We start from the raw sequence: 14874 nt of genomic DNA, 5'->3' as shown, positions 1-14874 counted from the left end.
AAATGCTATTGCAATTAGTTCAAGCCTACTCACACCAACGAGTATATTGCGTATGTCAGTAAAAAAATATAAAAAATAAAACTCTTGCATGTTACGATTTACAATACATACAAAGAAACAAATATAAATTGTCTTTGAATCGGTAACTGGCTTCTCTCTTATTTAATCTTCAATTACAAGGTACAATAATCAAGCCCAAATGCTTTGTTTAAAAAAACACACACACACACACACACACTTTTGGTAGAAGTGTAACACAATTGCTCATAAACTTTTACCAACAAATGTAACTGAATCTGTTTCTCAGAATGTAGTATGTAATTTTGGTAAATGTTGTGTCAGCTAACGTTATTGTTTTGTTTTGTTTTTTTAACTCAACTTGCGTTAAAAGTCTAACCCTCTTCCACTGATGAAATCCAATCCTACTCTGCTAGACATTATTCTACGTATTTGAAATTGAAGACGGCTCCTCGAGTCTCTGCTAAATTATACTGTACAAGGGACATGCCTATTCCATTCTATAGCCGCTATCACAATGTGTTCATATTTACTTTCACGCTCACACGCGTTCTGCTTCAGTTTGTGTGTCGTACCTCATTTTCTTTCCCCGTGGACGGAGCTACGACTGCAGCTACTCACCGAACTTTTGCGGCCACGGATGTTATCGCATCACTCCTCTGATTCTTCCTTTTGGACGCCGCGGTTCCCATGCTGAAGCGGATGCGAACCGGAGAGAAAGCGCGGACCATTCCACAATGACCGACGAAAGAAATTAACCAGATTTTGAAACAGGAAGAAGAAAGACTAAAAAAAAAAAAAAAAAGGACGGAAAAAAACACAATTTTAAGTTTTCATATTTGACACAATGACGTATACTAGCAGAGGTTGTGCTGCACACCCGGAGTGGAGCCGTGTGTGAGAGACGTGATGCTCAGCGCTGCACTCAGCCAGCCACGAGTCCAGAAAGGAAGTAACGACCATATATGGAAGAGCGACACGCCCATCTCTTGCGCACGTGCATAAATTTAGACTGGGCAGAAGCTCAAGAGGATTCACTCAAGTGGTGTCGTTAGGCCTATTAAAACAGGGCCTCGCCCCCTCAAAAGATAGGGACTTTAGCCCCACCAAAATGTTATCATGCCATGATGTGGTTGTATTTATTTATTCATTTATTTTGTTCAGTCATTTATTTACAAAATATTACATCGCAAATGGACAAAACATTATTTTAAGTCAATGCAAATCTAATTCATACTTTATTTTTCTTAAATATGATCACTCAACGTATAAAAGTAGATGGTGAGAATGTAAATCTAACATATTTGATTGAATAAAGTTATTTGTAATATAGACTGTCTTGGAACCGTATGCAACTCAGTATGGATGTAAATATGAAACATCTCTGCAAGGTGTATCTATATCTAAGTCTTCTATTACTTCACTCGTTCAGTGTCAAGTGTTTTCGGAAAAAAACAAGCTCTAGAGTGCCAGCCGATTTTGAGCATTTTCACTCATCTTTCAAGGCCAACATTATATTGGGTCTATGCAAACCTGCCTGGTACAATACGAAATATTAGATTATTTCCTTCAATTACATAAAAATGTATGGTTCTTTCTTATTCTTTCCTTTACTAAGCATTGTCTGAAAATAGGTACTGTATTTTTTTTTTTTTTTTGCCGCAGGGCTCAAATCGTGAGGAAGAAATAGTGTGGCTTATAGTCCGGTGTAGTTTCTCTGCAGATTTTTTTTTTTTTTTGCATAACACCAGGAGACAAACCACCAAAAAACCTTCAAGAAAACATATTCATCCATTTTCTATAAATATGTTGGTGCTAGAAAGCAGGCCTGTTTAGTCTGTTGAAGACAGGATGTTGTCGGCCTATAGTCCAAAAAATATGGTAATTATTAATCATTCATAAAAAAAAAAACAAAAAGCACATTTGACGAGAATACTCATCATTGACACACAACTTAAATATTTTCAAAGATGAGATTTCTTGTCTGTGACACTGCAAAAGTTAACTTTTTTTTTTTTTTAAAAGTGACACTGTGTAAGATTTAGACTGTTTTTCATTCATGAATACATTAAATGATCAAAAATTTCAAAAACTTGCAAACTTGGAGTGTGGTCTAATGTGTTCCATAAATAAAATATAAATATATTTTTTTGGACGAATGGAAAAAGTTTTAAACAAATGTTCATTCGTGTCATGCAATTCAAAGGAAAATGCTATATTGGCTTGTAGTGGGGAGCCTAAAAGAAGTGATCTTTTGAAAAAATATATATTTACAGTTGACCGCTTCTCTTGAGGAATTGGGATAAAAATCTTTATAGGATTAACATCAATTATTTTTAAGTTATACACCATATACCAATTTACCAATCCGGCCAACTTGAGAATAGATTTTTCTCCATGTGGCCTCAGAGCTAAAATGAGTTTGACACCACTGATTTAGGCACTTGTCCCCCTGTAATACCTGTAGTTTAAAACGTTTAGAAGCAAACATTTATGATACTTTGGCTCACAGCACACTGTCATTAGACTAACTCGTCACAAAGACATGATAGTGCAATCAACTGATTTGTCACAGTTAAAAACAAATAGAATTTTTGGATGCCTCTATCATCATCAAACATCAGCTTTCATTACATTATTATTGATTAATGATGGGCTTAGCTTACTTTGTGACAATACAGTTATTTTTTTATTCACACACCGTGCACATGATTTACCTTTTTTATATTATTATATTATATTACTATTTTTTGTGTGTAATGCTTTACACTACTGCATAATAGCAAAAAATAATGCATTACAGCAATTACATTACTTTTGTAATGCATTACTCCCAACACCGATTGCAAACAACAAATTCACTTAAAATGTTCAATGAATTTGCTTGAGGCTAATGTTTAAAAATGCAGGTATTTGGTTTGATGATGTACATATTGATGCTTTTTACTGGTCTGTCAATTATAAATGACCTAAAGTCACTCACACGTCAAGAAAGCAAACACTCAACCTAGCCTTCCAGAAGTAGTGCTACTCTATGCATTTGCACACAAGAAAACCCTCATTCAGCACTCAGGATATGATTTCATTTCTTTTTTGTTCCTGTTTCTTTTACTCTTTCTTTTCACTCGCCTCTTCTCTTTCAGTGTGCGTCCAGTCAGCAAACACAATAACAAATCGACTGTATGAATATTTAAGCACCCATCTGTTTTCTTCTGCTTCAACATGGCACTCATATCTTACCACTTACTAAGTGTTATTATCGAGCAAGCACACTCACACGCAAATACAGTATGTGTTTATTCTCACAGAAATGCTGTACCATGGTAAGTAGTGCCTTCGAGCCCGGGAGACGGTGATGGATTTAGCACATTTGCATGAAGCTATAACTAAAATACACACACAGCAAGTTCAATACTGCCTGAGGCTTGTGAAAAACATATCAATAGGATATCAACAGATATCAATAGGAAATAAACCTCTAAATTAACCATGAGCAAATTATGGCCCGGGGGCCATATTTGGCCCATGAAGCTTTTTAACTAGGCCCTCTGAACTTTCCCACTGTTATGCTTTTGTTAATTTTCTATTGCAATTTAAAGTCATGTTTTCTAGACATACCACAATATTTTCTCTCATGAGGTGGATTATCAAAAGAATCCATCCATCTGATCCTTGACTGCCGTTTTTTGTCAAATTTAGAACCCTTTGCAGTCCTCGAATCAAAAGGTTTGTCCACTTTTACTCTAATATCATCCAAAAGACATGCTGGAGCCTATCCCAGCTGTCTTGAGGTATGAGGCAGAGTACAACCTCAACTGGTTGCCAACCAATCACAGGTTCACACAAAAACAAACATTCATTCATTCTCACAGACACACATAAGGAGAATTTACCAACCATGCATTGTTTTGGAATGTGGGAACAAGCCGAAATACCAGGAAAAATCCCACAACTGCACGAGGAGACCTTGCCGACTCCATACAGGAAGAAAAACAGCCAGAAGCGATCCTGGTACCTCTGAACTGTGAGGCCGACGTGTGTAGTACTGTCACTGTGGAGCCCCTTCTAAAATCAGAAATTTCAAGCGCATATTCAATGGGACCTTGCATCCTTTAAGACACAATCAATGTGGTATAGTACAAAGTGGAAAATTGCAGGTATAAAAACAATAATGTGAGATTAAAAACTCAAAAGTCAAAACAGTCAAACTTTTCTTAAAAGCAAAACAGATACCCAGTCCCCAATGATGAATCATATACAGTACTGTTCAAACATGTACCCCATTCTGTTGTCATCATTCCATCGTTTTTTTTTTTAAATTGAGAATTTGCCTCAACTGCAATTATCGGAGCATTCTTTGAAAGGCCATTTACAGTGACAGTTACAATAAGCAAAATTTACACCTGAATGCATATCATCTGTCACATACAGTACAAGTATAAAAGCAAGGTTTTCCTGAGCTTAATTGACTAGGTAAATGCCTTTTTAGGGCGAGTTTTAAAAGTATCTTGCATTTCCTGTTTAAGAGCCAATCAGAGTGAGATTGTCACTTTGCAATGGGCCCATTGGTTATTTGAATGTCGTCAGCTCCTTGCCCGCCGAAAGGCATCACGAAATGGTCCACTCAACGGTGTGTCACAGAGGTGCGCAGCGGGTGTGAAGGCCGGCGTGGTTGCGGAGGAGGAGGACCCAAAAGCAGGAGGGCGTCGAGACAGGGGCTTCATGAAATCCATGTTTATTAACTCAACGAACGGGAACAAAAAGCGGGAAAAACTGGACGGCAAAAACTCGAACTAAGGGCGCAGGTAGACTGGCAAAATAGAAAACAAACAATACGGGCAGGCTGGCAGGAAAAGTTGAGGGACGATGGGCGAGACGGGACTACAAGACGACAATACGACTACGAAAATGCGACAGAGACAATATGACAGTATGACAATACTGTATGACAATGATCCGACATGGGCTGTAACGAAAACCAGGTTTAAATACATTCACACTCTAATCAGACAAACGCATGGCAGCTGGGCAGGGACGACAGGCTAAGGGAGCGGATTGGAGGACACGAGGGGCAGGTAACGCGGACACGTGGACTAAATCAAAACTAACGCAGGGAGACACGAGAGGAACAGGAGCAGGAACCATTTATGAAAACAGAAAGGAACAGAACCCCTCACAATAAATCCACAACCCAAAATCCAACAAACCATAACACGGTGGTAACGATATTTTCATTCAAATCTTAGTTATAAAGCAAAATTACACAAAAATGTATTAATAACTAATTCTAAAATTCCTTTCAACTAAACATTTTAAAGGAGGGTGCCCACGTGATGACCCCATGCTTTTTTCCCCAAGCCCTAACTCCTCACCAAGAGCTGATTAGTTAAGCCTTAACTGTTAAGGGATTGTAATACCTAGTCCTGCGAGCTCAACTAAACATTGCTTTTTACTTCAGCAATGTTGAGCAATGACTTTGACATGCAGCGGAAACACAATTTGTAATGTTGAACATAAAAAATTTTTTTTTAAATAATACATAGCTTTTTTCTTTGGGCCAATACAATGAATGTGTTGAGAAGACTGTTTACAGTATCAAATTCAGTTCATGAAACCATGACTCTAACACGCAGAGGAAACATTGACCCACCAGCCATGCTTGTCAGTCTTTGAGTTGCTGTAAATTGACAAAACTACCACAATGAGACCAGCATTATACAAAGGAAATATACTGTATGACATGACCACACCTGCCATAAACAAGGCAGCATCTTATTATTATTATTAGCATCATTATTGTTACTGTTATTATTAGTAGCAGTAGTCCAAGGAGAAAAAAGTTGAGAGTGAGTTCCGGGTGTTAAAGAAAGAATGGACACAAGGATGTATGTCTTATTTGCCAAGAAACTGTGGCGGTTTAAAAAAAAATATAAAAACAGCCGTCACTTGTCCACCAAGGCATCTAACTATGCCAGCAACTATTTGACACAAGAATGTGCAGCTACCACTGACAGGTTGGTAGCTAACGTGCAGGCTTAGCAAAACACCTTTATTCGAGCAACTACCATCAAAGAAGTAAACACGAAGGCAAGTTTTTAACTGCCATTCAAACTTGCAAAAGCCAGCAAACCTTTTCCTGAAGAGGATTTTCTTAAAGAGTGCAAGGTAGAGACCTCAAATATATTATGTCCCAAGGGCAAGAAAAAATTTGAAAAGAATAAATTATCATGCAGGTCAGTGACTTGCTGTATTGAAGTAATTGACAAACACCTAACTAGCAAGCTAAACAATAAATTGGCATCATTTTCATTATATTCTTTGGCACTGGACAAAAGCAATGGCTGATATAATGGACACTGCTTATTTCGCTATAATGGGGGACTTTTTGGATATGGAATCCCTGAAAGGAAAAACACGGTGAGAGGACTTATTTAACAGCGTATCAACAGTCACACAGAGGCACAAGTTACCTTGGAGTACGCTTGTCAAAGTTATCACAGATGGATCACCAAATCTGACAGGAAAAACTTTGGGAAGCTCAAAAGGTAATTTTCCTACAGTGCAAAATTCACTGGGAAGCACTGAAAAACCCTGGCTCAGGGCTGCAAAACTGCACCAACTGCGTTGCAAAACCTGCTAACTTGATTCGAACGAGGGGACTTCGCCATCACCACTTTATTCTTTTTCTCAAAGAAACTAACGCTGATCACACAAAGTTACTGTACCATTCTAATGTCCGCTGGTTAAGTTTCAGGAAAAGCATGTCAACATGTCTGGAAGCTCAAACAGAAGATTATTTCATTTTTGAACTTGAAAATATTATTTTCCAGAGCTGAATGACACAGGTTGGCTTTGAGTGTTATGAGTGATGAACACCTCAGATCTGTTCTGAGAATTGCCACAACAGGATTACCTCAAGACTTTGTTACGCTGGCTAAATCTCAATCAAAAGTATATGCTGTTGCATGAAAATTTTAGCAATGTTTATGTTTGGTATGTACTATTAACAAATGCATTTTTTTTTTACATGTATTGTATCTTGTTGCGGTCCTGGCTTTTAAATTTTAAAAGTCAAAGTGGACCCCGAGCCAAAAAGTTTGCCCACACCTGGTTTTGATACATTCATTTTAAATTAAATGTGATGTTTGGTGAGGTGGCACAGCGGAAGAGTGGTTAGCACGTCACCCTCACAGTTCAGAGTCTCAAGTTCAATTCCAGCTTGCTCAGGCCTTCCTATGTGAGATTGCATGTTCTCCCTGTGCCCACGTGGGCTCTCTCCAGGCACCCCAGCTTCCTCCCAGATTACAAAAAGATGCATGATAGGTGTATTGGACACGCTAACAAGTTGTCCTTAAGTGTTATTGGGTGTGTGAATGGTTGTTGAATATGTGAATGGTTGCTCAACAACCATACACACAGGGCCTGTGTGCCCTGCAATTGGCTGGCAATCAGCTCAGAGTGTGCACTTAGTCAGCTGGGGCAGGCACCAGCAGGTCACCGACCCTAGTGAGGAGAAACGGCTGTAGAAAATGGATGGTTAGAAATGTGATGGTGTAAAATGACACACAAATGTCACAGTCTATTTAACTATTTATGGGTTAGACCGTTGAATGGCCCCGTGTAGCGTGAATGACCCTAGACAGTAAAACAATTGACAGGAACAATGCTATAGCAATATATTCAATGACACAATTCTGGCTGCACGGGATGCAACATTCTGAGCACTATTTTGTGCATCACATATGTCCGGCACAAGTTACAGACTAAATCAGTGCAAAGGTTGCTTGGACCTTGTATCGGTATTTTTTAGACAAATGCAAATGACCATAGAGTGATGGATTTAATTTATGGAATCCTGCGCTATTTTGTGCGTAAAACCACCGTGACATGGAGCAGTTTGAAGAGCACTTACCATCGACTCACAGTAGAGAAAAACTAATCAAAGATTGTCCATCTATCGATCGATCCATCCATTTTCTTAACCACTTATCCTCACTAAAGTCACGGGTCTGCTGGAGCCCATTTCAGCTGTCCTTGGGCAGTAGGCAGGGTACACCCTGAACTGATTGTCAGCCAATCACATATAAATGGTTGTAATAAAGGATCATTAAAATGAAACATAAAAATTCCAATCAAATTTAAGGTCCCCTGCAGATGCATAGAACAACTGTGTTAAGTTGAATGAAAAGTGACGCTATGCTACGAGAACCAGGAGGCCCTGGCGAATGCTCTGTGGACAGATCATACCAAAGATGGACTTCATAGGTTGCTTTACTGATTCTAATACCAGATGTGATCTAATACTGACTGTGCACAGGCCTTATTGTCATGAAATGTTAGAGATTATGGGTCATATAGCTGGAAAAGAACCAGGGTGCTACACTAAAAGCCGTAAAAATAATCTAAGACAAATAGCTGGAGAATTCTGAGATGGCCAATAATGAATGCCGAAGAAAACCCCTGATTACCTGTGGCATGATTTTTTTTTTTAAAAAAAAGCACCCAGATTGGCGCTACTGGCAAAAAAATTATCAGCAGAGAGATGAGGTGAAAAAAATGTATGGATAGTTAGAGGAAGCAAATGGTTTCAGTTATAATTCCCAAAAAGGTTGTGCTGCCAAATGTTGAGTCGAGGTGGGCAATGATTTTCCCTGTGTTGTTAATACAAACAAAATAACTAAAATTGACTGCATACATATGAACAATTATTCAATTTCTGGGCTAAGTGGTGGTATGGTTCGTGACATAAGGACAGGGATGGATGCCAATGTTTTTGCCATGACTGGATCTTGGAATTGTTTGGTCTCAGTCTAATTCTGGACTGGACTAAGTTTTGGTGTTTTTACAGACCAGTGCAAGTTAGTGCAGAGTGGTGCATTTCTTTAATGGATGTTTTGCACCATTTTGGTTTGAAACACAGCCTGCTTTTTTTTACAGCCAACCAAAGACATTCTTATCATTCCCTTCAAGTGGCAAGCATGAGAATCTGATGGTCCTTGACCTGGTGGAAGAAGATACAGTTGCTTCATTCCTGTGGCAGGGTGAGAAATGTAAAGTACAGTGGACCCCCGGTTTAAGATGTCCTTGCCTTACATTTTTTTCACCTTACGATGTGGACCGTGACATTTTTTGTCCCCTCTTCACGCCAGTTTTTTCGCTTTATGACATAAAAAAAAAAAAAAAAATTCTCAAACATGGCGGTAAGTGTGCGCGGGTGTCTACTAGAGGCAACGCGCTCATACGTCACTACACGCGTCATTGCTTACGTCACTACATTGCTGGCCCACTATTGGTTGGCGTCACAACTCCCTAAGATACTGGTCTACTAATGGTCGGCGTCACGGGTCACTAAGATGCTGGTCTGCTATTGGTCGGAGTACGGGGTCACACAAAATGGCTGCTTAAAGACTTTTCGTGTGAGAGTGCTTTCAATATTGTATTTATAGCGCATTTTAGTGTTTAATTCAAACTTGAATTGGTTAGCCATGGGTCCCAAGGGATGATTTAAACACAGCACATGAGTTGAGTCTCGTTGCTTTTTTTCTGCTATCCCTTGTGCTTTTGCTTTCTGTTATAAGATCTCCAGGCGCATCCTAGCAAGTATCTAACTGGCCTTTCCATCCTGTCTCCCTTTGTATATTTCTTGTTCAGTTCAATTCTCTAAAGTGAAGTTTAATTGCCTGGCATAATGGCAAAATAGATATGCTGCAAACCTTGAAAATCCTTAGAACAACCTGAAGTCAGTAGGGTTCAGATTTGTCACTCTGCAAAGCACCCATTGAGGTTTTGCCAATGCTGAGTTGATGCGGCTCTCCTAACAGACTTTTCCTGGCTTTGGTTGTTGATGTGAAAATATTTGGGTTTCACGGATGTGATGCACTGCATATGACAATTTCAGATCAGACCAAATATTGACGGATTTTGACCCGATGAAGCTGTATAGTTTAGAATGGACTTTTGTTGTATATACTTTTACATAAACTGTACTGTATATACCACACCATATCACATTGTACAGATTGTTGTCAACTGTATGTGGTTGTGTCTGTTTTTGTACTTCTTTTTTTTGCTACTAGGTTGGCTTTGCAAATCAAATATGAATGTTTTCAATAGTTACATGTGGGGAAAAATGTCAAATTCTTGCTTTTTGCACAAATATGTTTTTTAAGTGACTAATCTGGCTCTCCCATTTGTAATGTTAAACATAGAAACGATTGAATTAAAAAAATACTTTCAAAGTGTTTTTATGGTGTTCGTTTCAAAGATGCGTAGTCCATGCTCCATTGCCTTGAAATGCATGTGTATTATCTCATGACTCATCCTTTTCTTCTCAGGATTCAGCCAGTTCAGTCACACAAATAATATCAAATTTCTCTTAGTTGGACATGTCTTGTAAAAAGAAAGATAAGGTGACTCCACAACAAGATGATGGATGCTGGCCTGCACGACCCATCTGCAAAATATAGCGTTTTATCCATGATAATTATAGTGACCTTCGTCAAGGAAATGCAATCCAATCCAATCTCCATAAATCAGCAGCTGGCTGAGATTATGAGTGGCCAATTAGATACAAGTGCCCTCCCTCCACAACATGTCTACTGGTGATGGATCAGGTTCCATTGTTTTTTCAAACACACTCAACATTTACTACTTTGTGGCCAATAATCGTGAGGGACAGAATCAGAAAACAGGATGGCACATAAATTGAACAAGGATAACATTTTGGGAATAATGAATGTGGAACCTCACCAGGACCTTCTGGTCATTCACATTACTTGTAGTTGGGATAAATGCAAATATTTGTGTGTGTGTATGCAATTACAGTGAACAATTTTTCATAATGCACAGTACAGATTTACTTGACATTGGTCGCCTTGACCAGTTTAATTTCCTCCATCTTGTTTTTTGACTCGTGCCGCATACCCCTGAGCGATTAATTGTCCGAATACTATGTTGATCAGATTCTATCAACAGGACAAGGCAAGGTAATATATGTCAAACTTGTGCCGTAACGTAGTTCATATTTTCAATACTAATACTTTGACTTTCATTGCGCTGCATCTATTCTGATATTTGTCAGGTAAGAGAGGCACATCTCAAATCAGCATGTGATGAGCCTCTCCCTGATTGTCCCAGGAGACACACACTGAATGATCTTGACCTACATAACTCTAGTGTTGCAGCCTGCCAGAGGAAAGTAGCTTGGGGAAATGCTGATGGTTCCTTCCAGAGTTAAGGATGACAGAAGATTGTATATTTACTTTAAAGACAAAATAAAATCAATGTGATCAAATTAAAAACGCATTGTTTGAGGTTAAGGTCTCATTAAAATTATATTGTTTGCTAATTGTTTAAATTAGAGCTAATTTCTATTTCTGGCCACCTGAGAGCTGAAGTGAATGCAGGTGCAGTCATTATTACACAGCCTACCTGCCGGGTGCTGATCTTGGCAGTATTGAATTAGGTGTGTTATGTTTGTTTCTATTTTAAGCAAGTTTGTATGTAAAAACAAAATCAGCAATAACATTCCCCTTTCTAATAAATCTAAATAATTTGTGGGTAGGTTTTTTTTTTGTTTTCTATGACTTTCAGCTCAAGTTGCATCCATCGATCCATTATCTATAGCCACTTATCCTCACTAGGGTGGCTGGCTTACTAGTGCCTATCCCAGCTGTCTACGGGCAGTCGGCGAGGGACACCCTGAACTGGTTGCCAGCCAGTTGCAGGGCACACGAACAACCATTCACGCACCCAATCACACCAGAGGACAATTTAATGTGTTCAATGCCCATACCATGCAAGTTTTTAGGTATGATGACCAAAGAAGGACACATGAGCAAGAACCAGCATCCAGCCATGACTAGTCATGCTAATTCCATGGTCGTGACCCATCAAAGGGTACATTCACACTGAGGGCTTGATTGTCAATTCCGATTTTTTGTGACGTCTGATTTTTTCGCGATGGGTCTCGGAAGCCTTGTGAGACTATTGCAGATTAAAAATCGATCTAATCCTGGCCGATACCCGCTGCCTATATATGCACTCCGTTAACGACTTCAATATACTAAAGAAAATCCGTGTGAATCTGTCCTAAGTGAGCCATGGAAAGACTAATTGTGATATTGTCAGAAGTTGATGTGGGCAGAAACAGAGATGTTTTCACATTTTAGTTCTGATATTCTTTTTTTCTGTGCTGCATATACAATGATATTTGAGGGACAATTTGCTTCTGTCTGTCATTATGTGTGTGAACAAAGGGTTTTTGACCACAGAGGGGAGAGTTTGTCTTTTGTAAATACTGCTTTCAAAACATCGACCAATGTTATTTTACAGAATGTTAATATATTGGTAAAAACAACATTCCCTCTGAGGTCATATATAAAAGGTATCCTTAGCGTCTCAGTACTGTTCCCCAGATATAGATTTTTTTTTTCACATCATTATTAGCCTAGGTGTGATGTCTAGGTGTCTGCGGAGCTGTCAGTTATATGAGAGTTGTGCAGCTGTTTTTAGATGTCTGACGATGAGATGACGCACATTAATCATTGCATTTACCCTCATCACACCCCAAACCCACAGTACAAAAATAGACATTCTTAAATCAAGTGTCAAATGTGTCAGAGTTGTTGATAAAGTTCAAAACTTTCTTCTTGCAGGAGGAAAAAGGAGAAGTGTGAATTGTACGTGTCAATGCCACTTCAATGATCATAGTACTGTAAAAATGTAAATTCTTCTTGTGTTTTCCTTTTGAAGTTGAAATAAACGGATATTTTAGGCAGTGTTGCTGTGGCCTGTGATATCTCATTACTATCCTGTGTATAGGTTAATTTACATTGAAGATGAGCGGCTATGGAAAATAGATGAATGGATGAAGCAATGCAGGCAGAGAGCTTCATAGGTTTAGGCCAGTGCTTCTCAATTATATTTTGCCAAGCCTCCCCGAGGAAAGGGAACCCCCACCCCCACCCCCATTTGAAAAACACTGGTTTAGGCCAACATATGTGGCAGCGAAGCAAAACTCTCTACAATTCAAAACAGCTCCCAGGTGTCTTGATAATATAAATACAGTATATATGCTCTGTGATTGGCTGGCAACCAGTACAGGGTGTCCCCTGCCGACTGCCTGAGGACCTTTTACTGCAGGAACCAAGTCAGAAACTACCAGATGTACACTGGTAGTTTGAGCACTGCCCACTTTTTCACACACAAAATTTCCGGACCTGGAACAGTCCCACTAGGGTCTACCTGAGTACCTACTCCCTACCAAGTGACAAATACAAATACTGATTGGTTGGTTGAACTTTGGGGTGTGTTTTGAATAGGTTTGCTCTTTTCTCACTATCAGCAGCCACCATTACGTGACTCAGCAGTTGATTTCACTAATGTAACCCGGATACTCTGGCTCTCCTGATTATTTACCGGGCCAAGGACATTAAACACTAGTTTATTTCACATATGAGAAAGCAGCTGTTTGTCATCGTAATGCCCACCTTCAGCGACCAATCTCGTAACAGACTTATTGGAGATTTACATCCTTCGATCAGAGTCATTACAATTTTACTGATTCCAATAGAGGGACTTAGAGCGGCTTTCATTTGACTCATTTGCCTTTATCACCAGGGTTAGAATCCATGGTTTAGAGTCTAACCCATGGATTCTAACCCTGGTGATAAAGGCAAATTCCTGGACCACACTCAAGAATCTTGGACCAGGAACCTCTGCTACGAGTTCCTGGTATGGAATATTGCTTGCTCAGAGATAATTTTCAGAAGTGGTCAATTTCTCGCTCAGCTCAGAAGTTTCTATCTCACACTTTATAAATGACACCCAGAAGTGGTGCTGCTCCAAACAACTTTCACTCATAATGGCAACATAAAATGTTGTGGTCCTTCTATTTGAAGCAAAAGACTTTTCTTATTGTACAATTCTGGCACAGTCACTGAGTCGGCTTAGTGTTGGCTAAAGGATGTTTTGTGTCCGTCAGTACTTGGGTGGGAAACCTGAATTACAGTTGAAAGAACGTGAACCAAAGTAAACTCGAACATGAGTCTGAATCGAGATTTTAAAGATTGGAAAACACCAGTTTTTGCTTTCATTTGACTTAAAGTTCATATTAATCTTGACAGCCACAGCAGCATTAGTGTTCAACCTTATCGCTTTTGTGCAGATATTTCTCCAGATTTTCAATGTTTTTATAGTTTTATTGACAGTATATGATGAAAATATTTAATTCCTTGCAAATGTGTGTGTTGAAAAACATTGTTCTTACACGGTCTGTCTATTTGCTCTTGCACTTAAGTGGTGAACCCAGCCCTATCCTTGCTTATGAACAACTGAGCCTCTAGGTCAAGCGTAAGGAACTTCAGTTCCTCGAGAGCCATACCGTGCCTGTTTTGGATGTGTCTCACTTTCAACACACCTGACTGAAATAATCAGGATTATTATCAGGCTTCCATATGGCTGGCTGATGGCTGATTATTTGAACCAGGTGTGAAAGGCAAAGGAGACATCAAAAATAGGCAGGGTATGGCTCTCGAGGAACCGGAGTTCCCTACCTTTGCTTTAGGGCATGTCCCCTTAATCCCTAATAATGACACACCTGTTTCTAATTAACCTGTTCAACAATGGAATTCACCAAACAGATGTTTTTTGAGCATTCGTCAACTTTCACTCATTTTTCACCCCATATTAGCTTTTATAGAAGTTGTTGCAAGCATCAAATTCAAAATGAGATGAACTATTTGCAAACAACAACAATATACTGTAATACTCAATTTGAACATTAGTGGTGTATTCAGTGTACTGTAAGTGAAAGGAATTTGCAAATGATTGTATTCTGTTTTTATTTACACAATG

At 39.1% G+C, this 14874-nt stretch overlaps 1 protein-coding gene across 3 annotated transcripts in view; it reads right to left on the bottom strand.

Moving 5' to 3' along the window:
- LOC148430179 (NMDA receptor synaptonuclear signaling and neuronal migration factor-like) overlaps nt 1-805 on the bottom strand; it is a 42197-nt gene extending 41392 nt beyond the window's left edge. For 2 of the 3 annotated variants that reach the window (XM_088434263.1, XM_088434246.1), the window contains exon 1: nt 640-805. In XM_088434263.1, coding sequence (XP_088290389.1) covers nt 640-749 — 110 coding nt within the window. In that variant the 5' untranslated portion in view covers nt 750-805. Of the gene's footprint in view, nt 1-593; nt 602-639 lie in introns of those variants that run through there. The other variant, XM_088434254.1, reaches the window with a different exon arrangement.
- Between the last annotated feature and the right edge of the window lie 14069 nt (nt 806-14874).

This window comes from Hippichthys cyanospilos, chromosome 1 (genome assembly GCF_059441005.1).
Source record: "Hippichthys cyanospilos isolate Australia breed blue-spotted pipefish chromosome 1, RoL_Hcya_1.0, whole genome shotgun sequence".
Taxonomy (NCBI): Eukaryota; Metazoa; Chordata; class Actinopteri; order Syngnathiformes; family Syngnathidae; genus Hippichthys; species Hippichthys cyanospilos.
Note: the sequence above shows the minus strand (reverse complement) of the source record. Positions and strands in the feature narration are given on the sequence as shown.